The following is a 27,380-nucleotide window of genomic DNA, read 5'->3' on the forward strand; positions in this document are numbered from 1 at the left end:
AGAATATATACTATTAAAAACGTTGCTTTGGTAACATAAAAAGGCAAGCAATAAAAACAATATAATATATTATCACCATCTAGAAGGTTTCTACAGCGTTCACTTCTGGCTTAGTAAGTTGTTAGGTGAAACAAAGTGACTTATTCTTGCTATCATGCCTGTTGCGCGATTTAGCTTATTATATAGCTGCTTCAAATGAAAGTCCCAAGAAAGATTTTCGTCTAGTTTTATACCAAGATATTTCACAGAATGGATTGGGAACATTTTTTGTCCAGAGATCCTAAAGTTTAAATGTTTGGTTATTGGTTTGCATTTGGACTTAAACATGATTAATTCAGTTTTTGAGGCATTCAAGGATATTTTGTTTGCTTTAAGCCACTCACAAAGATTCTTTAAGTCATGATTAACACATTTGTTTATTTTTTAAGTGATTTATCTACATATAAAATATTGGTGTCATCTGCAAAATGTCGAGGAACGTTGAATTGCCTTATTTAAGTCGTTGATATATATTAAGAACAGTAATGGGCCCAGAATAAAAACCTTGGGGAACCCCATGTTTAATTTTCACAGTGGAAGATTTGAGCGTTTCAATTTTTTAGGATTTAATAGGATGTCATGTTCAACCGTATCAAATGCTTTCTGGAAGTCAACAAAGATCCCACAAGCAAATAGCCCTAAATCTAATGATTTTCTGTTATCTTCAGTTAGATTAATTAATGCATGTGTAGTACTGTGGTGGTTTCTAAAGCCAAACTGTTTATCGAATAGAATATTGTTAGAATTTAAAAAACTATAGAGTCTTGACTGCATGAGTTTTTCAAAGATTTTAGAGATATTTGATAGGAGAGAAATAGGTCTATAGTTACAGAGAGCTTACTGAGAATGTTTAGTTCACCTAAAAATTAGATTAGAATAATCTTCTTAAGTGTAACGCAGACTATGCTGTCATGGCGCCATATAGATACAATTAGTGGGTTTTTCCTACCTAAGAATGATTAGAAATAACACGGATTGTAAAAGAAATTAGTTGAACAGGAAGAAATATAATATTTCACCGCAGGGCGAGTTTCATGAGAAACGAAATCCTGCGTGTGAACAGGTTAGTAAAATTGGCAACAAACACTGATATTTTAATCTCTTGAGACTTGAAGATAAGTAGTAAGGCCAGTCAAGTAAATATATTAGTTAGCTGGATAATATGAACATATCATTATATATGTTTGGTTCAGTTTAAGGTCTAATTGGAATTAAAAGTTACCAGAATATAGTGATGGTAATTTTCCTAACATTACAACGTACCTGATATTTATGTACTGCGTCATAAGTTGGCGGATTCCCAAAAACAGATAAGAAATTCGAAAAGAAAATCTCATACCCTTTAAATTAAATAGACGTTTTTCATTAGAAGTGAGTATGATTTGGTTTTGTAGTATCTCTGACGCAATTTCACGCATCTCGTGTTAAAAGTAAAAAATAGGCCCCACGGAAGAGAGCATATACTTTTAACTTCGTTACCGTAAAGTTTAATAGCTCTCTCCCCTCGGCAACTACCTAACTACCTAACTCACTCGAAATTTAGGGTTTATTGAAATCATGGGGTACCCCAATTGGGGTAGCATTCAGGGTAGCGGTTGCGGTAGCTGATTTTGATATTGAAGGTGTATATTTTGTAATTACACTTTATATATATCTAATTTTAGCCCAATAAGACGGCTCTTGGCTTGCTTAAAATACCGAATTTAGTGACAATTTCTTAAAGAGAAATTTCACTTTTACCTTACCGCTATATTTCAATTTTAGATAATAATTTGCAGACCAGATGTCTTTGCAATACTGAGCCGCTGTGTGAAGTTGATCACTTTTACGAAAAGACGGTCCGGCTCCTAAACGATTATTGCCACATGTGAAATAAAATCATTCTTTCATAGTTATAAAGGTTTGACTGTATATTGCATGTGGTGCTGTGTAGTGCTAACATAGCCTTGTTTTTATATGGCATTTTGTTATTGACAAGAAAACATTATAACCAGAAGATGTGTTGTGAGAACTTTATACGGGGAAGCCTTTCCTTCTAATTAATCACATGTGAAATTAAAATATTCAGTTTGAATCAAATGGGACGGTGTCCGTTTGCAAAACTGGTTAACGGCGGGCTTTTTTAAACGTATTTATTAATACTAACTTGCTATAGAAAACCTTTTCCTTGAAGTAAATAAAATAGATTACAATAAAACAAAAAACATTACTAGAAGAAATCAATGTTTATCGAAGCAAAAGTTTACAAATAATTGTTTTCTTATGGTGCAGTTAAGTACGGAATGTTGTTGAAATTTGTGCAAGGTGGGTTAGAGCATGTCCAGAAGCTATCACTTTGGCAGCACAAGCTATCTATCCCCAAAACACCTCCGTCGCAACTGACTCCTTGTGGCATTCTGATGGCAAAAACGGATTTTTCCATTCCAGTAGCACAACAATAGTGACCATGCCAGTAAGCGTAAGGAAAGTTCGCCGAGCAGGTGCCACCTGTGTCAGCATTATTACCGCAACCGGAGCCAGCAGGACAAGGAACATATTCGTCTTGATAGCAGCATTCGCTAGCTGCTCCAATGACTCCATTATCGCAGCCTGCATCTTGAACAGCTCTGTTTTCATACGCTGTTTTTTCAAATCTGAACTGGCAACAGTATGCACCATTGAAGTAGGAGTAAGGATATCTTTGTGGACAGTTTTGGCATAGTACATTTACAGTTATAGCTGCTACAATGACAGATATGATCAAGCTTTTTGAAACCATTGTTGCTTCTCCGTTGTGTATGCTCGTATATCTTCCACTGAGATATTGTGATTTGTTTGCTTCCATGATTTGCACTTTCAGATATTTATAGGGCGATTTTTTCGGCATGCGCAACGATTTGACCAATCGTGATAAGCCACATCCATTGTCTTTGTGCCCTATTATGACATCTATTCCGTCAACCTTCAAACTTTTAATTGAGTTGAATTACGCCCCTATAAGTACAACAAAGGTAAAAAGTAAAAAGTAAAACTTATCATGCCCCATTGTTTTTAAAGCGTGGGTGAAAGATAATTGATAGTCAAGTAAACAAGCATTCAAGGAAGTATAAAATCACTGACTCATTGTCATACATTAGGCGTCTATAGTCAGTTTGCATGTTAGGATATTCTTAAGAAATTACCAAATGAAGACTGTGCCCTATAATTGTAAAAACATATGCAGAAAGATTTGTTTAAGTAAAAAACACGGAAAAAATAATAAGTACCAGTAAGTATAATAGATAAGCATATTATGTAATGCAGCTCATTGTTTTGATGAAGTTTTCGCTGTTCCGCAGCAGTTGATGCGAATAAAATAAAAAAGCAATTTCTAAATGTATACATGAACTTAGTTCCTATCTTTAAATAGGTTCAAAAGTAAAGGAGTAAGTATGTAAACACGATTCAAATATAAAAATTCCTCAATAAAAAATTTCTCACGAAATAAACAAAATAAATAGATTCTTAAAATCTAAGTCATCTAAACATACCGAAGTAATCAATTGTTACTCCTTTTTTTAGAATGTTTGAAATTGATTGAAGTGTATCAACATCAACATCCTGATGTAATCAATCAAGATATTGAACACTGCACGCTTTTTTGTATATATCTTATAATATGTTATAAGAAAGTAGGTTCAAGACTCAAGTGAGTAAAACTGCGACATTGAGTCTCATTGAGTATAGAAAAGCGTGAAGAAGTTACTATTGCGCATTGCTTACAAAGTTGATTTTACGTAATATTTCAGGTTTTGTATATGGTATTGTGATTGGTTACATTTTTTTACGAGCTGATATTCTGCATATTAGTGCTACCTCGTGTATCTTTTTTCTCTTGCCGTTCAAGAAGAATATAGAGTTATGTCTTGTAGCTATTCTCGTTTTTGACAGTGCGTAAAACATCTGAAATAGAATTTTTACGCATTTCTTATGTATTTTGATCTTATCGACACTGATTTGTTTGTTGCCGTTCTATTGGAAAGAGATAAGATTGGAGATATAAGCAATTTGTTTTTCTTTTGTAATATCTGTATTATAATCACCGCATACCTCTGTCTTCCTGTCACGCAAAATGGTACCGTATGTATGGGCAAACTCGTGGATTTTTCCAAGGGCCACTGACTAGTATAATTAATAATCGCAATTCCGTGAAAATTTCCACGCCAATTTATCCGTCGTGAATATTCTACACATTGGCATTTTGTGCACCCTGAAGTTTACTTGGACGGGGGTTATTACTTTTTTTATAGGTGCAATTATAATGTGGTTTTCGATTTCCTGCACCCTTCATCCCCATATTTTATTACCCATTGAACATGAATAATAAAGCTGTTGTTGCACCAGTTCTTTTTGGCAAGGATTGTAGCTACGTACAGGTTTCACAGAATATCAACAATGATTTTTGCTTTGAAAGATGTATGTTTGTTGCCGGATTTCATTTTCGGAAAAAGCAGTGTTCAGAAACCTTTCGGCCTTGTCATGTTTTTGCGAATTTTTTTTCAAGTTAATTTGCCCTTAAATTTATCAGAACCACTTGAAAAGAATCAAATTGCTTCTACTAATTAGTATTAACTAATCAGAATGAACTTATTAAAGAAGCATATCGACGGAAAGTTTCTATATACCCAGGAACCCAGTTATTTCCAACTACATATCTGGTTCGAAACTCCGGAAAATAAATCATGTTTAACAATATTTCACTGCCCACTTATCTTTCAGTTTTATAATTTTCAAGCGTTGATTATAAAAAATGATGGTAAACTCCAAAAGCGTTGGGTAATGAAATAAACTTTTCTTCGATGTAAAAAGTATGCGATCTGATTTAAAATCTTAAATGAATACAAGTAAACATATTGCTGCAGAATGATGTAATGAATTGCCTGACCTTATCTATAACAGGGTTGAATCTGCTGCTAGAAACTTCTCACAATAACGTATGCTACTGGAAAAAACTTTATGGAAGATGCAAAGATAGGAAAAATTCTTGTAAAAAATCCTTCTTCTGTTTAGGTTCTGTTTTTTTAGCTGAAAAATTATGTTTTTTCCCAAACAAGATTAATCCTGGAAAACAGGTTAAAACTTTTGGAGCACTTTAAAGGTTAAGGAGATTACTTTTTAAAAATAAGTGGTCACTGCAAAATGCTATGAATTGACATAACGAATCCAACAGGCGGAGCTTGTTTTCATCTACGTGCAGATTAGAAGATAAGCTATAATGACAAATCAAAGAAATTAATTGAATAAGGCCATCGAAATTAGCAACGTAGGCGCTATATTGACAATATTAATGATTCCATCAGTTACATATCTAGTGGAAAGTGTTTTGGTTGTGTTGGTTGCGAAACGCTTATCCAATAAGTAAATCCGTACATGTGTACCCAGTCTCCTTGCTTTGTATGCTGCTAAAAAATTAAGATCTCATGTTGATAAAAATTATGATTGTCTTTGCAACGCTGATTTAGATTAGTGTTATCTAGCGTTGGCGTCTAGCTTAGATGTTTTTTTTTTACTATGAGTGTGTTATAGAATATTTTACATCACCGTTAGGATGGCATTCCCAAAGACGCTAAGATTTTTTTAATAAGATGGTCACTTTTTTTTATAGGTGTGTTTTAAATTTTTACGTTCGAAACTGTTAATGTAAATATGTGTTTAAGCAAATTGAAAGTTGATCTGTGTGTATGGGTGTGTGCACGCAAGAACAAATCGTGCTACAGGTACACGAAATAGCAAATGCGATATATCTGGCCCGAGCTTAAAAGGTCAGTGCAATGACTGAGGGCGATATTTTTGTGCAACACCGTTTAACTGTGCTAAGCGCTCAACCTGGTTTCACGATTCATTTTTTAACTTCCGCAAAAACTTATTCCGCAAAATAAAATAATATTGATTGACTGTTTTTGCTATGATGGAGTAACAACGGTTTGTAAACTCTGTTTTTATTACAGCTATCGTTGCTGGAATGTCATTTTTTGAAAAATATGTTACAGTCGCAACACTATAATGGTGTATGTGCTTCACTTGATTTACAACATACTATATACCTGTACTAAAGAGCTCCACCAGATCGTGTGGCGCAGTTTACGGCGCTCCACAGAGTGTTCAACGCCGCTTCACACCTTGACTTGTGGCTTACCCCGGCGTTTTGACGCCGGGTTTCCCGGCTAGTACAATATAAACTGTTTTGTCTATTTGTACCGAAGATATTACCCAAGGTCAAAAGTGTAAACCGAACTTGAGAGGTCGATACGCGGTTTAGGACTTACTCTAAGTTGGTTTTTGGGTCTATATGTAGCTAGTTAATTCTACTAATTCTTTGGCGAAGTTGTTTGTTTACATTTATGGCAATCATTTTATATCGTACTTTATTAACTGATAGCTATTTTCAACCGGTTAATACGGGAAATCCGTAGCGCTGATTGGATAAAAAGCCTTAACGACGGGCTTTATACAGCACGGTATAACTTTTACTTAGAAACCATAATGGTAGCTGTAAATGTAAACAAACAACATTGCAATAGAATCGTGAAAACATAGCTACATATACAAGTCTTGAAGTTTTACTTTAATAACTATAATTTTACCAAACAGCCTTTTTGAAGCTACAAAAAACAACAACATGATCGATTCAAGTATCATTGAAGAACTGGAAAGTAACAAAACATCGAAAGTTTAAAATCATACCACACAGCTTCAAGTGAACAGTAAGAGCACATGTCAGACCTAATCAGTTTGAACAAAAAACGTCCTTTGCAAAACATCACAAACACTACATCCATCATCAAGAAATGTTGATAATCTTAAATCCATGTTCGATGATGCACACATAAATAACTTCGTTTTTAATATAAACATTCATCAGCACAATGAGCAACAAGCAAAATAACGTCGAATTTGTATGATGACTCCTCTTCTGACAAAGAATAAACTTTGGTTCAAAAAACGTTTAAAAAAGTTCTCTATATAGTTATTCAAATGTTTTGTTTTCTCTTTGTACATGTATTTGAAAAATTGAAACAATGAAATTCTAATCGAACGTTTTCTTTTTTTAACAAAACCTGGTTTTTACAACCTTGTCACAAGTAAATCTTTAGAAAATAATCCTGGTTTCTACAAACATTTGGAAAGTAGCATCAGTTAATAAATAACGTATCGACCTCGTAAGCTCGGTCTATACTTTTAATCTTGGGTAATATTTCTCGGAATAGGTAGACAAAAAGCCCGTGGTGAAGGCTTTTTAGCCAATTAGTTAATAGCGCTTTTTATTGGCCGTCGTCAGTAGCGCTAAGTCAATTACAATACCTAAAAAAGCGTATTGCCCGCTTGCAAATTTCAGATAGTTAACAGTATGTGAGGTTTTGTCAAGAAGATTTTTTTAATTATTATTGAGATAAGCGTTACACCGGCCAAAAAAATTAACCGCATTGCAAAGCTAATGGATGGTTACTAGGTGTGCAACATTAAAGTGTCAGCAACATAAAAACTTTTCAATTATCTTTGTTGTACCAGTTGTTGTTAATAACAAAGAATGGTTTATCTTTGGGCCAATTTCCAACGATAGCTTTTGATCACAGAAAAAAAAATTGTTGGAGGTAGTTTTGACCAAAAAAGAATGGTACAAATCATTTTTAATAATCCGCTAGTATTCTGAAAGTTTAAGAATGTCCAGTTTTAAAAGAATTTGAACCAAAAATCATAAATAAGCACGAAACTAATTCTATTACCACTTTTAACACGGTTTTGTTTGTTCCCGGTGCAGAGTTTATTGGAAACAGGAAATAGAAGCAGACAACGTGGTCAACCACGTCGAAGAATCAATCATATGACGTACGACGGTGATGTGTCGAGGGATTTAAAATTGTCGACGTAATGTAAACTACGACGGTGACGTGTCGACAAAAAAGTTCAAAAAGACAAGAAACGCTCAGGTCAAAATAAAACATGTGTTAATGACATTAGGACCTAAACTTGTCACTTTGAAAATTTGTTATGTAATTCTTAAATCTTTATTCATAAATACCTTTTTACATATAAACATATTTTTATCTTTTTTTCTATTTTATTCAGATTAATAGCCTTGTTATTGCTCAATTTATTTTACTTAATAAAGCGATATAAGCTAAATCACATAATTCAATACATCATTACATAAAACAAAAAGTTATTAATTTACTTCGTAAAAAAAAGAACTTTCAATCAACGATAAATAGAGTTACATAAGTAGAAGCTGTTTTGTTCAGACCAACAGAAAAGAGGAGAAAGTATTGTTGATATTATAGGTTAGTTCTATAACTTTGTTTGTCTTTCTTATATTCTTTCAGTATGTAATCTTTTCATATTTTATCTATATTTTGTAATTTTGATTTAATTTACTTAAATATTGAAATAGTTGTTTCATTTCTTGTTCCAGTTTGCTTTTACCAGATTTAGTTACTCCTTGACCCCATTTAGTAAATATTACAATCTATTCCTCCCAAAAACTTTTGGAATGTCAAAACAATTCACTTTTCTATCATCCCCCATGTGACTTTGAATCATTCGATATCTATTTTATTGAAAAATATTTTATAAGGAAAAAAATTCGGAGGCATGCTCCCTTCTTCTCAACTTCCTTCTTTCTTAATTTTATTTGATGTAGATGCTTCACACATCCTTTTTATGACGATCATAAATAAGGTTGAGCAAGAGTTTCCAATCAAACTCTTCCATAAGCCACATTTTTATAGTCTGGTGAAAATCTGAACCAATCTGGCGAAACTATGGAGCTTTTTCATCAGTGGAGTAGTCATAAAAACTTTTCCACAAATGTACAATTTACCATAACTTGTAAATATTTTTTAACTGTAAATTCTTTCCGACATAAATGTTGCTGATAAAAGTTTAAAGTTTCCCAACTGACTACGTCAACAAAGTAATTATTTAACAATTGCAAATCTGATATAGACCAATCTTTCAAAAGCTGTTTTGATTTCCCATTGATCAAAAAATGTCATTAGCTAAATCTAATTAGGTTAATCAGCCTGTTTACCTGAGGAAATCAATACTTTTGTGTGTAATCACATTCTCAAAAACAAAAGAATCGCGCGTCAGCAAAAATATTTGTAACCTAGAACTCATACTCCATATTTTTTATGACATGAAAAAAATTAAGAATTTTAAGAAAAGCGACAGCCTTAAAACTTCGCAGTGTTTTTTTAAAAAACCTAAATATAAATCAGTAGCCCGTGGATATATCCACGGGTTCGCCGTTGTTTATTTATCACATTTTGTGTGTCTCACTACTGCAGTTACCATTTCGCGTGACAGCCAGATAGACGGACAGACGTGTACGGGTATTATAATATAGACTAGTCGTTAATCCGTGGAGAAATCCACGGGTTCGCCCGTCCTTTATATTTACCCGTCGCCACAAAGTGGATAAAAATATATCGCATTTGATATTCGTGTTTCCGTAACATCATTTTTTAACTCAGCGGGGGGTCCGCGCACAGACAGACAGACGACGGCTATTATTATAGAGATTGATTTCCGTTGACAATCTTTCGTCATTAAATGCAATTTATGGCCACCTACTATTTACCACAGTGATACCAATTCGCGTTATAATGAAAGAGAATAACCAAAGCAAATTTCTTGGTATTGTATGCACCTTTTATGCACCTTACCTGAACTCTCTGAAAATTTCCAGCGTGATGATAGCATGTTCACAGCTAAATAATTTGAAACATTGTGGCAACCATTTTTCTCATGTCACCAAATTCAGTGTTTTTCTGGCTTAGACATTGCCTTATCACCGACGCCATCATCAGTTTTTCAATTGTCACAGTTTACCTATTGGAAGAATTAATAACATAGCTCTAGTTAATTTTGGCGTAATTTAAGATATGAGATTTAAGCGAGATATAGATATCTATTTTTAATGTGATGTTAAGTTGTAATTGTTAAAATGTAGCTAATCTCTTTTAATGCTTTTAATTTTTTTATTTGCACTTTAAATATATTCTCGAGTGTAAGTATTGGCGGATGATTTGGTGCCCTTTATGAAAACATTATATTTTTTTTACACTCTCCCTGTTTTGCCGGGTACTGCTTGAATTATCATTTTTGATGAACACAAACAGCATAAAAATAATCATCCTTTCAACTTACAGTACAAAAAAAGAAAGTCGAAACGAGTTAATTTGTAGACATTACCGCCAGAGATACGTATAGGATTGTTATGCGCAGTGTATTTGACTAAATAAAATAAAAAAATAAAGAATGCCATACCTATGAACTCCATTTTTGTAACCTTGAGGAATTAACTGTTAATTAACTACAGTTCTATGACTTTATCACCTCCATAATTTATATCCAATAGCAAAATCCTTGCATATCCCAGTTAAGGCACTATCTCCCACTATATTCATAGCCTTCGACATTTATTTTGCGCTCATACTTTTTTCCGTCTATGCAGTATTTAAGTAATTACATTAGCACTAAAAAGCTGCCACCTTAGATGTGAACTCCTTATAATTTCTTCGCCGGCAGTCCCAGGAACCTAAGACAGCTTCTAATGCTAAAATAAATAAAATAAATAACCGGTTTAAAGTTGATATTTAGTTTTGGTTGTGAATAGAAAAAAAGCATAGTTTGAAATTTCAAATTAAACTGCTTGAATTTGAAATTATTAATTTTAAAATTTTAACAATGTACAATATTACTGCCACTGATATCGTTGATTGAGTTTGTCACTTAAAAAAGTTGCAAATTTCAATATTTAGCAGAGTCCTTCATCAATAATTGGGTTTTGGACAAAGGAAGAAAAAAACTCAGTAAAGATTTCCTGCTGAAAGCATTTATTTAACTGAAAAAATACAACGCAATGATAAAGGTCATTGAACTAGTCTGCAATATCTTTAGATATATAAGACATGTGCTTTGTGTACGCATGTTAACCTATAACACTCATAACACATGCTTCTTGGTGCAAAGCTTTTTCGCTATATCTGCATGGTAAGCAAAATGCTTCTTGTGTAGAATCACATAACATCAGATAGCTCTAGTTCATATCCTCAATACCACGATGTTGCTGCAATATCCAACATCACCTTTTACCATAATGCTCTTCTTCAAATATCCTTTTTAATTTCAAAAACAGTATATACTCCCTGGGTTAAGCTGCTGTCTTTATTTACGGAGGAGAGACAAGAGTGAGAGCAAAGTGAGAGTTTAATGCATACAATCTGTTACGTAATGAACTTAATTGGCTCTGTTATCAATCTTATTGATAGTTTTTATATATTCTAAACCTCATGGGATTTTTATATGCAGTACAATATTTAATTCGATTCAAAAGAAGTTTATAATTAAAATATAGGATAAGATATTAAAAAAGATTACATAATTCAATACATCATTACATAAAACAAAAAGTTATTTTATTCATTTCTTAAAAAAAAGAACTTTTAATCAACACAGAGTTATATAAGTTGCAGTTGTCAAGACAGAGAGAAATCATTGTAAGTTTCTCGTTTTATTTTTTTTGTAATGGTAGATCCTATTTTTATGTATTATTACGTCGCAGTTTTATTTTACATTTTTTATCTCTTATTTAAACAACTTAAAAGCTGTTTTGACAAATTGGAAATTATAACTGCGTTTTTAATATTATTTCTTCTTGAAATCTTTTAATTTTTATAAGAGTGTATATACTAGCATTCTTTATTTGCCCGACGCGGAATCATAATATAACTAGTCTGTCACCCGTGAAAAAATCCACGGGGTCGCCTGTCCTTTAAATATCACATTTTGTGTTTCCGTAACACGACATTATTCTCGCAAACAGACAAAATAAATAAAGATGACTAATGTTTCAGACAAGCATAAGGGTAAATTTGCAGACCGGCATACCTAAATCTAACAGAACATAAAACATAACAAAAGTCCTTTAAAGTTACCACCGGGAAATGGGCGGCATTATGCAATTTGGGAGACATTGCACCTACTAAGAATAAAGCAGTGTAACGCTTGGGCAAAAAGACAATAAAGTTGTTGTTGTTAAAAATGCTGATTGTTTTTAATTTAATTGAGAATTAAATCTAAGCGTGCCACGAATTCTGATTTTTGTGATAGAAACTATTTGCATCAGCTCAAGTGCGAACAAAAACACTGCAGATACCTCAAGCGTATATTAATTTCATTTTTTATTTGACATTACTTACAACTAGAGTCTGTAACGCTCTTGAAATTTTTAACATGCACCATATGTGCACCATAAGCACCATCTGGCGCTATTGCTGCGAGATGGTGCATATATGCACTTTTCCACACATTAACAGAACAAAAAATTTTTACATGGTAACTAGACCCTTAAAAAAGCTATTTTAGGCACTGTACCGTAGTTAGCGAAAGTTTTGTGTCATATTCCGGATTTTCCTGAACACGTGTTTCATTTATGATGATGAGTTTGTATGCAACAAAGTTCATCAGGACAGAGGAAAAGTTTGAAGATTATAAGGATATTCTTTTGGTTTATTCAGAATGAATAAATGAAAAATTGGTAGCATGTTACTCACTGATGCATACGAATCCTAGCCTGCATATTGTACAGGTATTTTGTATTTGGACAGGACAACAGTATTCCTTTTGAAATCGATAAACCTAATTTGTTATCTTTTGATAGATGTTTTAGGTATTATATCGTTTAAATTTCATTATATTGTATTCGTATGTTCCGATATGAATCTCGTGCTGAAAATTTGACCCTAAATATTGGATTATTGAAGTTATGTAAGAAATATAATGTAGTACTTTTTTTAAGATTGTAAAAATCTTGCTGACTCAACCTTCAGAGTTTAAATGGAACAGGATTTAATAATTATTCTTTCAATACGCATGCGCTACAAACGTTTTATTGTTGCTTTTGTTCAACAAAGAAAACAATTTTTGTTAAAATTTTCTTCGTTGGTGTAATTCTGTTTTTAGTACCCAGCCCTCTAGATGGACGGTGAATGAAAAAGTGCGTTCATATTTTTTGGAAAGGTTAAAGAATCATATGTACAATATATTTAAATAAATGTATCTAAAAACATATGCATGATTATACATGATTACAGAATATATACGTGCAACCGGTTTCCAACAATTTCTTAACAGCGGCAGGTGTTGTAATTGAAAATACACACCCTAATATTTACCTTATTATATTCTCTGTAAGTGTATACAGAATGGCTCCATTAAAAATTTGACCTTCTACCCCATTATAGTTGATTATGAACGATTAAAATTGTCGAGGTCATACTCTCCAAGCAATCAATGACTTATCAGATCAGTTTTTTTCGGTCTAGAATGAATGAACAGCATGATTTGTGTACATATAAGGTATTGTTCCCGAGTGGTCACTTTCGTCTAAAAGTAGATTTCCTGGTTCGGGAGTCCAATTATGACGGACAAGTATAATCGGAATGTATAGTAGTTAAACTGAAACAGACTAATTTTTTATCGCTGATATACTGTCTCTCAGTAAGGAAAATTCATTTACAGAGCCACGATACATGTTGCAGCACTAGAAAACTGGAAGTTGTAAAAATGCTTTGAAATGTTCCAAACTTTGCTCATAGTAATACATTGATGTAAAAAAAACTGTCCGCTTTTATGCATGTCCTTGTTATAGATTTATTTGCAAAAATGTTTGACCTGTATTTAGTGTTAATCTCCGTTATGTAGAGGTTTCCGCTTTAGACAGATTTCACTGACGGATTTTAGTTCTGTGATAAACTACACGTTCTAAGCATACACTTCAAACACATTTATCGAAGTTAAATTTTTATTGCTGGCAACAGACACTGAGGGAGCATGCGTTTAGCACGACCTTTCCATCTCATGTTATAACTTGATGAACTCGTGCAATACGCGTGAAAAACACGTGCAAACGATCCAGCTAAATTAGCCACAAGTTAATGAGCCATAACACTATCTGTCAATTATTTTTCTGCGGTAGTTAATGCAACATTTAAAAGGCTTTCCACATTTATTTACAATCGCGAATACAAAGTTCCATCAGTAAAATGCTTAGTTATTACCCTTAAATTCAATTTTAAAATCTGTTAAAAAATATTGAACATCTCAATCGTGTAGATGACATATGAAGATTCGACCACATTGTTTCACTCACTAGTGTCATGACACTTCACAACACTTGTAATCTATCATTTGTTGACACAACGCCAAATGCTGATGTCATGTTAGAACTTTTTTGGAGGAGGGTGAAAGTGAGGGTATTGGAACGGGGCTGAAAGTCTTGAAATTAGCCCTCTAGATTGCCGGAAAAAGGCATTAGAATTCAATAAAATGATTTTTCTTTCTCTTCGGCAGTTGTTTTTGAAAGTTATGTTTTGTCGTGAGAACATTCGTTTTACTGTTGTTATCGAAAAACACAAAAAAAATTGTCCAATTCATCGGTTTAAAAAGGGGCGAGGAAGTAATTTTGTTATTTTTTGTGTTCTTTTTTTGCAAAGAAACTAACCTTAACTTTTAAAACTTATTGCAAATTCCCTTTATCCTGGTTCCTACGCCACTGGGTACTGTTTTTGAAGTCACAATTTAATCATAACAAGAAAACTAAATTTGTACTACAATTTCTGCTCCATAAGTGGAACTTTCAAGGGACCGAAAAAAAGGGTTCCGCTAACGAATGTTCCACTTATCCAAAAAACGCAGTTTTGGGAAAAAATTTAGAAGTCCTAAAAATACAGATGCAAAAGTTTTCTAGAAGGGTTAAAATAAAAAAAGCAATTTTAATTTAATTTAACAAAATTTCACAACTTTTTAGTCTCTGTGAAGAAAATTATGAATGGATACTTGTTCTCTTTCGATCAATCTGACACACTCACGATCAAGGAACGTATTATATAGGATACAAATAGGCTAAGTCTAGAAGTGTTTCGGTTGCGTTTCTTACGTCAGTGCAACTAGGCTTTTACAAGCATTCATTGACTTAGCTAGCGGCAACTGCATTTCAAGTAAAGACAGTTTTGGAAAAGTAAAGAATCATATAAAACGAAATGCAACAAAACACCATAATGCCTTCCGGAAATATAAAAAGTTTAAATTGAAACCAAAAAATTGGGCCACTAAAAGAATGCCAACTTATTTTGTTAAATATGCGCAAAAGTTGTGAATATCTGAAGTATTTTCAAGATGTTGAGAGTCTGCTAAACAAAAATCAACTTAGGAGCCATGAAAGATGATATAAATAAGAATAAACATATAACACAGATATGTGATATATATTTGGTTTGCAATATTGTGTGTGCGGCAAGAGGGTGGACCAAGTTATTTACGGGAATTTAGAAAATCGGACTATTTTGGTTTTACACTTATGGAAAAGGAGCTTGTTTGTTTATTCTGACTGGTTAGTTAAATATCTTTAAAAATTTAAATGCACGACTACATGTGAAAATTATACAATTTGCACTTTATGTCTTTGGACTTCTGACCTTAGCCAATATTTTGTTATGGTCACACGGCCTAAAATATTTAAGCTATATTCTCACAAAAGAATTTTATATATTTGGAAAAACGTGGTGACTAGATGCAACATATAAACAGTATTCCAATATTCTATTATGATATTATTGCGTTTGTGGAAACAGCATTATAGTAGAACGCTGTGCTTGTAGCGGAACCTTAGTTGGCATATATCCTCATTAACTACATCCATGGTCACATGTCCGAGTCTTTTCTTGTTTAGTAAAGAGGTTATATTACAATGCGAGTTCGACCGTAGACAGCTACCTTAAGCTGTTGTCTCTAATACTGCGCATGGAATTTCACTATTTGCATTAATTGCTGACCTGGTGTTCGCATCACATACACATAGAAGTAGGCTGTTTATGGTGAGCATCTTCATGTATGAAATTCGAAGTTGATATTTTTTCTATTAAAACGTCGCATAGTAAAATTAGATCGAACCAAGGTTGTCAATAAAATTGTCTCTTGTATATTAACAACAAGCTTGTCAACAAAACACAACAAGTGCACATCTTTCAAAAGGTCGCGCCATGCTTCAACATTTCGCTTACATTTAAGTATACTGATTGCTTATACATTGTAGGTTTTAATTTTATTACACTTTAGTCAATATGTTATAGTGAGGAGTTGCATGTTATGTGGATAATACGAATTTGTATGCTTGTTATGTTGTATCGTGTTAAAGAGAGAAGCTGTTGTTACTTCTTCTATAAGATTTATAAGTGATAGTAGAAAAAGGAAATGCTCCTGTTAATAATTTTGACTTTGTTAATAATTTTAACCAGGCCGCAAACAGTGTCATTATTTTGGGCAAACAAGTTGTCTTTAACGAAGCATTAGGGATTTTACGGAACAAGAACGGGACTATCTGCAACTATTTTCAAAGTTGTCAGAAAAGCCCCGTCATATAAAAAAGGCGTTAACAAATGAAACAAAAGCGACCACTTGAAAAAAATCAAAACAAATATGGTTAATTTCAGAATCGGCATGATTTTATCAGTAGTAGTATAACATTTTTTATTTCCTTTTCTTTTCCACCCATAACCAATGTTTTTTTGTTTTTATTTAATTATTTATTTTAGCTACAACTTTTTACGCTGTTTCGTTGCTAAGTTACATTTCTACGTAAATTTACCCAAATGGTTATCTTTTTAATTACTTTTTTTAATTGCTGTTATCTTCCATTCAACTCGCATAAAGAATGTGACATATTTCAGATGAACTTATGTAAAAGAGATGTAATGAGGTCGTAATGAATAAAATTGGAAAAGGTTCAAGCCACATTCATATGGCATGCTGATTGACTTATCTTTCTTTTATATCGAAAAAGGGGATTGGGGACAAGATTATCGTAATTAAATCGTAACCTTACTTTTAGAGCAGTAGACTGGGGAGTAATTTGTTTCTTAAAGTATTTTCAGACACAACAATTAAAAAGGTTAGTGGTTGTCATGGCAACAAATAAGAACAAAACCAAAAATTAATATTTGTTTTGTTTCACGGATGTTTAACCGATGACAACTTTCTTAGTTTTTATAAGATAATGGTAATCTTTATAGCCTCTTCAAAAATATTTCTTCTTAATTACGTAACTTCCATGCAAATTTGTATGATCGATTTAACCAATCAAGACCGACTGCAACACTACATTGACACTGTTTCTTACACGGTAAACCAATCAAGATTGACGGCAATCACAACAAGCTGTAAACCAAACAAAATGTAAAATCTGGATTCAAAATTTTTACTTATGATGTTTTAATAACAATGGGCATTTAATACAGGTTTTACATCCTGCGGTTGAATGGGCGGTAATTGTAGTGGGATTGCAACAATGGCGGTAATCTTAATTGTAATATTTGGTGGGTTAATGGGGTTGGTGTTATTAGAAGGGGAGTTAATTACATAATGTCAGTCAGGCACAAAGGGCGTTTTATAATTATGTATTTTAATGAGGAGTTGCACCTGTCATTAGAAGGGCTATTAATTGTTTTAAGTGTGCTTGCGTTTGGGGCGGAGGGTGGGTTAGATTAAATTTCACTGGTGAATTCGTGTGAAGGGTCGTCACTTGTAGCACGTTATTATAATGAGCGTTAATTAACAGTTTTTGACGGGCGTTAATTGATAATTTTTCATTCAATACAGTAAGATTTCGGGTTCATATTTTTAAAACCCTGAAACAAATTCAGCATCTTTATTCTTCGCATATGAACAAATTTTTTTGTTTACAAATTTATAGAGTAACAATGATATATATTTATCTATCAAAATCAATTATGAACAGAGCAGTTTTCTTTTATTTACCATGGCAACACAGTTTACCGCAAGACTTAAAATTGTTATATCCGTATCCTGAGCCAACACTTTGATCAAACAGGTTCCAAATTAAAAAACAGATTAATTAATCAATCAATAAAAACAATTTCTGTTTCTGCTTAGCTAGAGTGTTTTTGTTTATCTAGAGTGAAAATAAAAAAGAAAATGAAAGTAAGTAAATGTACATTTCATAATTTTTCACGGTCAATTCTAAAATGCCTATAACATATTCTTTATACCAAATTGCAGCCACTTGAAATTCGTTCTTTTTTTGGCTAAGGAAAAATAGCTACAGTTATCACTGACGCATGTTTAATAACCTGAAGGAAATAAACTTTTAGAAGCTGAAATGTGATATTCTGGTGTAAAACAAACACCAGATATATTGTACGATATATTGTTTTCAGTACTTTTGGTCATAGCAACATCAGACGCTTTGTACTCTTATGCACACCAGCATCCAAACAGTCATTTTTGGAATTGAAACTCAAACAAAAGGGAACACTTTCTCTTTCTCTCAAAGTCGCTTCAAAACGAATGTAAAGGTGATTCATTTGTATTCTCAGCACGGTTGTTTCTATATTTAGTTATTTGCATTAGTCAAATTGACCAAATTATTTTCTTGGCTAAAATTATATGTTACACAACATTACAAAATAGGCGGTTACAAATTCCAGCAAATTCGTTGCTAGGACTTTTTTATGATCAATCATAGGCGATTGAAGAAATGAAGTTGGACACGAACTTAAAAAACTGTAATTGCATGCACATCAAGAACTTTTGATGACGTCAGCAGAACTCGTTAACAAATGTGTGGTTGGTTACAAGCAATTTGAGCGGTTTAAACTGACGTTCAAAATTTTCGGTTATTCATTAGCAGATATCATTTATTTATCCTTCCGGTCCAAAGTGCATGCAAAAGCAATGTGAAAATGCTACAATATTTCTTTTAATTTTTACTGGATGCTTCGACTCCATCTTGATGATATTAAAAGACGCCTAATCATGCGAGACATGTCATTTCTTTCTTTTAATAAATCATGCTTAAAGTTTTGTTTACAAATTTTTCCAGGAAATATTATCAAGAAAAATGACATACTTATAAGTTTGTTGTGTGGATACGTGATATTGGACAGTTGATTGACGACTATTTGACGTCAATTCTAACTATTAGTAGCCTTAAATCTTAAATTAAATACGTAATTTAAAGAACAATAAAAACATGTTATTGTCGTAAACCATTTGATTTGCGATTCGATTGGTGTAATGATAAGGTTGCATACTTTGTTTGACTCACATTGCATGTTTCTGACATGTGTCGCAGCGTCTCTTCTTTACTTTTATAAAAAGTATAACAGAGTAGTTCATCAAAATAATAAAACGCATAACAAGTTTTAAGCAATGATAAACCCTCTACAAGTTCACCCCCTTTTTAGTTGAATTTCTTTAAAATAGTATTTGTAAGGTTTGTTTGCTAGAAAGTATGTTAGCTGATGTTAGGTTTAATATGTCGCGTGGGTAATGAATTCCCACAATTTCAGCAGTACAGATGTTAGGAAAGGAAGTGAATTTTCTTGACTTTTATGAAGGTTCAGAAATAATTTCTTGCGGCTTTCCAAAATTAACCTGAATCTCTTTTAATGTCTAGTCGCTATAGTGTAATACACCTTTAAGCTAAGTACAGGCTGCATCAAACTCGTTGTATGACATTTAAGTGTCAATATTACTCGTTATTGAGAGACCTGTAATTATGGTTATTAATGAAGCGATTAAAGTTAATTGTGATTTTTACACTCATTAAGCCATACGCATGGAAGGATTAAGCGGAACAAGTTGGCAGAGAAAGATGTTGGATAAATACAGCGAGAGCTGGAAAAGGTTAGCTATTTCAATGTGAACTTATGTTCATATGATGGTTTTTATTATGTTATAAGAATAATTAACATAAATACAGGTTGATTGGCGAACGGTTGATCTTACGCACAAGTCTTCGTGTGCTTTTTTAATTAACTTTGACGGTTTGTTTGGAAAGATTAACAGAAACACAGAAAGGGAGTCTTGATTAACAATTATAATTTCGAGTGATTTCTATTTAATGAAAAATTGATTAGAGACAAGAAAATATGATTTACATTTTTGGATTTTTATACGATTTGTTATTTTAGCAGTTTTGGCAAGTGGATATAAATTCCTCAAAATTAATTTTTGTCGATTTCATGATTCGCTAAATTGAAAAGGCGGTAAACCCAGAGCTAACAGTTTCGATAATTTTAAGTGATATGACGACAACCTGGTAAGGCTGAGAATACTCAAGAGGATTGCAATAAATCAGGATATCGAGGATATAAAGATATTGGGATCAAACATTTGTTTGATAGTGATAATAATGATAACGAGATCACGGCGTTTGTTTGAACTCTGAAACATTTGAAGTACTAACAATATACTTCAGCAGTAAGGGTTTAACGAAACTGTAAAAAAAAGATAGTGTCTCAAGCATTTTTCCATTCTTACTCATAAATGAATTGATGTAATTTAGTACGTTACGCAAAACTCTCGCAACTCCTACACGTCATTTTAACGCGCGTCATATTGACGCCCACGCATGAAAGTAGTAAAGTATGACATCATAGCTGCGTGTTTCTACTTTGCAACAATTAATAACTGTAACATTTTTAAAAAAGACATTCCCGTTGGTGATTTGATATAAGATAAACAACTTAATTGCGATTCATAACGAATCATCACGGTTTGTGTGTCATTAGAGAACTAATTAGCAAGACAAATGCAAAATGAATTAATGCTTGATAGAATTTATTGTAGTTGTTTTACATAAAGATCTGTTTGATGGTACAAACATGGTTTATTGCTAACATTGGCAAGGTGCTTGATAGATTGTTAATTTTATGATGTCTTTTTTCACGTTAAAGCCGGCTTGTTAGTATCTAAGGAAAAAATGTTTTTTAATCAGTAGCAACCAGATTTTCACGACCTTTTGTAACCCCGTGCACTCTTTGGAAACACAAACTCCGGAAGTTTGGTACTTGTTGGTTATTTCCCGAGCCCCGTAGTCACCTACTGGTCAAGGTTATGGTCAGGGTTAGGTTTACGGTTTGGTTAAAACCTTGTTGGAGGAGGAGGAGCGGGATGATTAGCAAGTACCAAAGTTTTCACCACAAGTCAATGTATGTCAGAAATCCACAATTTCATGACGGATAATATGTAAAAGTACAGGTGTTCCTATGAGATCTTGCTTTTAAGGTTTGTGTCGAATATCTATATAAGTGCTCTTTTTTACAAATGTTACGGAAATTCTGCCCTTACAAGGAATATGTTTCAAATTCCCGTGTAACAAAAGGTTCTACGTCAAACCAAAAAAAAAAATTGACTAGGATTTATTTTTATATGTTAAATTATCTGCGGTAAAATTTTTCTTTCCAATAAATTATATTTCAGTTTGCGGTTAATTTATATTGTCTACAAAAAAAGTCCTTCGCTATTCGCAAACTTGGCGTAAAAATTATCTCCATGCCTATTTCTTGTATGCAGACACATTAATGAATTGTTTCACGGCTATCGAGCCGAGGTGGTGCAGTTTAAGTCAAGATGGTGCAATTCAATCAAAAAAAAGAACTTTTACTCAACAGACAAAATATTTTCACAATGGCTTGGATGACCGCATTTTTATAATTAAATTTTTGCTACTCCAGTATTTAACAAACACAACATGGCTTGGTCAATGAGATACTAGCTTGAACAACAACACACATAATTCTGCTTATAGTGTTATCAAGAAGTGTTTTGCGAAAAAAATACATACTTAAATGTACATACTTAAAAATACATAGTTTACACATCATTTTTTTTTCTGCGGAAGGCACAGTAAAAATTGAGCGCCTGAAGCATTTTTTGCTATAAACACCAAGAATATGACGTCTTCAAACCCATCGTTTAACTCAAACAGTCACTCTCCTTATTTTGCATTTTTTGTACACAACTGCTTACTCAGCTTTTCAAAATTATTTTTCTGTGTTGCGTAATCGGCGGTTTCATTGTTTGTTGTTGTTGCCATACCAATAAAAACCATTAATGCTAAATCTAGCACATTTTACGGCAAATTTCTGTTTTATTGCCAAGAGAGAGGTTTTAAAAAAAGGGAAAGGGAGAGAGGATACTCTCGCTAATTGTTACCCTTTGTTACCCTTTAAAGTTTTTTGTTTTTGTTTTAAAAGAATGATATCACTCGTAAGAATGATATTCTCTTTTTTATTTATTAATCAAATATTTTTTTGTGTTTTGTAATTTTTCTTCAGTCAATATCGCTTTTTTTCTTTGTTAAAATTCTTTTGTTCTAACTATTATCATTCTCGACCTAACATCTGTTTTCCATAACAGCATGACTTGGACGTAGTAAATTCATCACCTTTTTCCAATCTGACCTGGACCGTGTTTATTTTTAAACTCCAATTCCTTTGCATCAAGCCTATATTATTTCCTTACCAAGTTAAAGTCGGTTCACTAGCAGTGCAATTCAAGCATGTTTCTTTTTTTTTAGGATGGTCGAGGCAATGGCAAATCAGGAAAGGTGGATAAGCAAGCAAAGTCCACCACATGGTAAATATATTTTGATACTAGATTTTTGTTTTATATTTCTTTTTGTTTTTTGTCTAACTAGTCTGTGAAGCTTAGTATGTCAATGAAGCTTACCATGTGAATGAAGCTTGTCATGTCATTGTTGAAAGCTTCCTGTTCGAGGTTCAGGATTCTCTACATAACATCTTAGGTAGTAGGGTTACAACAATCCAAGTTCTCCACTAAGTCATTTAGTACAACGCAAACAACAAACAGTGTAAACTTCTTACGATCCGTATGTATGCTGCAATTTGAACACTTTGAAATAAGCAAAAAAAATTGCGGTTCGATACCTAGCCAAAATGTGCTTAAGTTGATATGTAAGGATCTCCGACATGTATGTAGTAGTGGAGGGTCCTGTTTTTAGATTTTGATGTTGTGGATTGGTTTAAACCACACTCTCTGAGCAGTGATTTTATAAACTTATCAATAAAATGACTAAATAAAGATTTATTCGTTTTACAAATTCACGTTAAAATAAAATTTACTTCGGAAAAAAGTGTTAGGGGAAGGGGGGAGGAACATGCCCCCTGGCCCTTCCGGCGTCAACGTCCTGTGTTAGTTTTGCACCACAGTTATAGTTTAGAGTTTAGAACGTTAAGCGCTCAATTACATCCATCTAACCAATGTTTCTAGTGTTTCTAGTGTTTCCGAACCGAAACTTTCTCATGCATAACAAAGAAAGTATATTTCCCGCAAGTTTTCCTCAAACACAACTACTCGTCTACCAAAAACCACTACTTTGTCGTCTTTTTACTTATACAATCCTCTTCCTTTAGAAAATTAGGATAGAGTATTTATCTTATAAAAACAAGCTGTGCGAATTCTAGGAAGGCTGATAGGCTTTCTACTCTGTATTGTTGCTTTTCTTTTTTCAGGCTGAACTAGAAACTTAATTTTATTTTTTATTTCCCTCCACCCCGCCCTCCCCCTCCCTCCCAAGATATAATATTGCATATCCGGTTAAATTATTCATAAATAATAATATCGACATTGAACTTGACAAACACGCTCAACTTCATCTTCCACCATAATGAGAGCGGACATTTTTCTTTTAATTGGTTTGTTCACCTTTAAGAACATCAATAAAAATTCTCACATATTTAGTTGGTCGATGTTTTCTAATTATAAACCAAAAAAGATCACAAAGTACATGTTTCCAAGTCATTTATGCAAATGTAACGATTTCATGTACATTTGGGATACTTATAAAAACCGCTGGCTGCATGAAATTCAAGCTAATAAAGCAACGCCCCCGGGTAATCGATATATTGATAGATCATCAACATTATTTATTATATAACGCACGCTGTCTTATGTTTCATTATGTTGCATAATCGAGTTTCTTCCACTAAACACCACAGCGATAGCATCTTAATCTATTATGTCACCGTACCATTTCTTATTTGTTTGTTTTTTTTGTTTGTTTTTTTTGCTTAAATTATTCTTATTTGAGACAAATATTACGTAAAAAATGTGTAAGTCTATTTCATATTTGTGCATTCTTTTTTTCACACCCGCGCGCATAGTAAGGTAAATTTTTACCGCAAAATTCACATAGATCAAACGTCAGCTCTTTTATCGCCAATACAGACCAACAAGACGTGCATTGTGTAAAACTTGTATTCCACTGTGGGCGGATTACTGCAGCAGCGAATATCTGGTCAACTATAAATAGTTGTAACAATGGATCCAAAGAAAATGTTTTCATTCAGACAAAGGATGAAATATTAATTTCCAATTACCACTCAACAGTTATCTTTTAATAACACAATTATGTCGCGTGAGAGTATGTTAAGTAAGCCAGCCTCATCTTTAACCACGTTACATAAATTTCCCTAATAGCTCTATATTGCCTAACAATATCCTCGTGCCCAGGTTTTTTTTGTTTCTAAGACAATTTCTTCAATAATTTTACCTTTCCGAAGAGAAAGAAATGGTTCCGAAGGTGCTATCGATATTCTGTAGATAATTTAAAACAAGAAAAAAGTTTTATATAGTCTGCTTATCTTGCAGATGGTTGGAAGATTTGAAAATGTTTTTTAGTTACAACAGCTTCTATTTTCCAGAAAGTTATGTTTTCATGTAATTAAGTGCACTTGGTTAAATGCAGTATTTTGTCATAGTTCACTGTGGTTCTCCCAAAAGCCACGGGTCAGTACACGGAGAAGCAGCCATTATGGCTTACGGGAAATACATCGTTTTACAGGCGAATGTTTGCCATTCAAAGTCAGATTTTTTAAACACTGATTGGCGTTTGCAGATTAGATTAATTTGAAAAGGTTGAAAATCTGTGGGAGTTTGAATGTGGGCAATCTGTGAAGGTGATATTACTGAATGAGTAAATTGCTTTTTTCTTCTGACGTTTGACCTATCGTTTATTTATTTTCTTATTTTAGAAAGTAACAAAGATACATCTAAAATGGATTGGCTGAGACCTCACATGATGAGGATTGATGATTTCTGCGCGTCATTAAATAGTGGTCAAACGTACGTACATATTCCAAAAACAATGAAACGAAGATATGATACAGGAGAATATCTTTTACCATATCGTCCGTCCACGGACAAAAAAGAACATGAATATCGGCACAGCATAGGAGAGTCATCGCAGGAATATAAACGTCAAATACGTTCTGTCTCCGTTATTGTGTCCGATAAAAATCGATCGTTGTCGGCAAGTTCGTCTGTTCCATCTCCATCATCAAGTGTGGGAGATAACGAAGATAATCATCAAGGAGAACATAATGGAGAACGTGACAATGAACTAAAATCCGCTAAATATCAATACAATCCCGCGCCGATGGCAAAAAAATCAAAACGTCAGTTTATCCCGCCTGAAAACAAAGATCAAAGCTACTGGGAAAGGCGGAAGCGAAATAATGAAGCGGCAAAAAAATCGCGAGAACAAAGGCGCGAGAAAGAAATCGAAGTCAGTAGAAAGTGCTCACAATTGGAAGACGAAAACTCGGGACTGCGTTTCACGATTGTGAATTTGCAAAAGAAAAACGAACAACTTGAAAATACAATGAACATTTATAAAGAAATTCTCATGAAGAACAATCTTCTATGAAATGAAAATAAAACGTAATTCCGTCACTCCAAACGAAGTTCTTGTGACGCCGACATGTTTTGACAGCATTTAACAAGACGCGACGCGACGCGTCTATGACGTTTAGTAGATATCTGTTTCAAAATGCTTGGTTTACTTCGTTTTTTTCAAATCCAGTGAAAGAGGATTTAAAATTTTTTTGACGATGCTTGTGTGTATATAGTTTATTGGGTCTTCATGTATGTATGTAAATTTAAGATTTATGGTGGAGCCACCTTATAAAGCATCTATGGTGGAGACACATTAGAAACATCTATGGTGGAGACACCTTATATCGTGTGATCAAATCACTTCTCCTTTCTACGAAATATATTTTTTGTTTTGTTGCTAACTTGAAGTTAATTCATAAGTAGCAATCCCATTTCGGGGGTAGGTGTGTTCTTTTTTGAATACCAAATAATTTTAAAGTGGAATAGATATAACTTTTTGCAGGAGAGATTTATAATCATTTCTCTCTCAAAAAGTAAGCAAATTACGTTACGGGACAAGGTAATTAACCTTGTCGGTAAAGAAAAATCGGCAAAAAGTGACCAAATTATGGTTCGGTGACTAATATTTTTTACCGACTAAAAATCTTTTTACCAGCTTTTTTTACTGATTTGGCTTTTTCTTTCTTTTAAGACCCAAAATGTTCAAGAATAGAAGATAATAAGTTGTATATTTTTACAGTTCACATTAAACTTGTCATACAAAAAAATTTTATCACATTGCTATGCATGTATTTTGTTTTCTATCCAAAAAATTAGTCGAGAAAAGTGACTATAATGGTATAATTTAATTGAAAATAACAACCACTTTTTTAGCTGACTTTTAGAGCATAAATGGCGTTCATCCCATTATTTTGTGGAACAAAAAATATGTCAGACAAAAAGTAACGAAATTTTTCAGAGGCAACAAAAAATTATGTTTGACGAAACTTTTCGCTAAAATCACAAAATCAGTGTCACGTATCACGTGTAGGAAAATGTCAACAAGAATCTTTTAAAATAGACAAATGTGACGAACTTTTCTCTAGGTGATTTTGTCCGACGTTTGTTTGTTCAGCAAGGCAGGTAAAACTTTTGTCATTAAAAGTAATATTCAGTTCTACCTTTCCCATTTCCAACATTCCTCTTAGTAGGGAGCAACTTTACCAGAAGGCACTTTACTAATATAAACTAAAATATGTATTGTTTCTTTTCCTTTAAGCCGAAAAGTTATAACATAAAAATATTTTTGTCTACAAATAAGTAATTGACTCTTAAACAACAAACTTCAGACAGACTAAACTTTTAACCAGTTTTAACCAAGTTTATGAGGACGATAACTACACTTTTTTTTATTAAACTAAATAACATTTTATTAACATAAATCAACCTGGAATTTAAAATAAAAAACCAAATGACCAAAGATATTATGCGTGGCAAGGAAACACTTTGAACATTGAAAGGGTGACGTTACAATACAAAACGACATGTAACTAATATTGATTTAACAGTACATTTACATCAATCATAAATGGACGCTCTGTTCGCCAACGCAAAGTCATTAAGATTATTGTCCCTATCTAGCGTCGATCTTGAACCCCGTACATATCAAATTATCGATTGTAGCAACGAGAAACAGATCTTTGTTCGTATGACATTCGTTGCCAAAGATACCGGAATAGGCCGTTTTTTCGCAATCATTTCGACTAAGCGTTTAAAGAAGGCTTTGCACTCATCGCCCGTCGCAACATTTGTCACGAATACAAGAGGTGTAAAGGAACTAT

General features: G+C 33.2%; 1 protein-coding gene across 4 annotated transcripts; it reads left to right on the plus strand.

Annotated features, from left to right (window-relative positions):
• The first annotated feature begins 8,236 nt into the window (after positions 1-8,236).
• LOC130630700 (thyrotroph embryonic factor-like) lies at positions 8,237-25,961 on the plus strand. 4 transcript variants are annotated; one of them, XM_057444285.1, is made up of 3 exons: positions 8,237-8,336; positions 22,442-22,500; positions 24,918-25,961. In XM_057444285.1, the coding sequence occupies exons 2-3, from the start codon at positions 22,443-22,445 to the stop codon at positions 25,589-25,591; spliced, it is 732 nt and encodes a 243-aa protein (XP_057300268.1). In that variant the 5' UTR covers positions 8,237-8,336; position 22,442; the 3' UTR covers positions 25,592-25,961. The 4 variants fall into 4 exon arrangements, with proteins under 4 accessions (XP_057300268.1, XP_057300269.1, XP_057300265.1 ...); XM_057444286.1 differs by lacking the exon at positions 8,237-8,336 and adding an exon at positions 11,497-11,558; XM_057444282.1 differs by lacking the exon at positions 8,237-8,336 and adding an exon at positions 19,017-19,764.
• Positions 25,962-27,380: the final 1,419 nt, after the last annotated feature.

The sequence above is a fragment of the Hydractinia symbiolongicarpus genome, chromosome 2 (assembly GCF_029227915.1).
Source record: "Hydractinia symbiolongicarpus strain clone_291-10 chromosome 2, HSymV2.1, whole genome shotgun sequence".
NCBI lineage: Eukaryota > Metazoa > Cnidaria > Hydrozoa > Anthoathecata > Hydractiniidae > Hydractinia > Hydractinia symbiolongicarpus.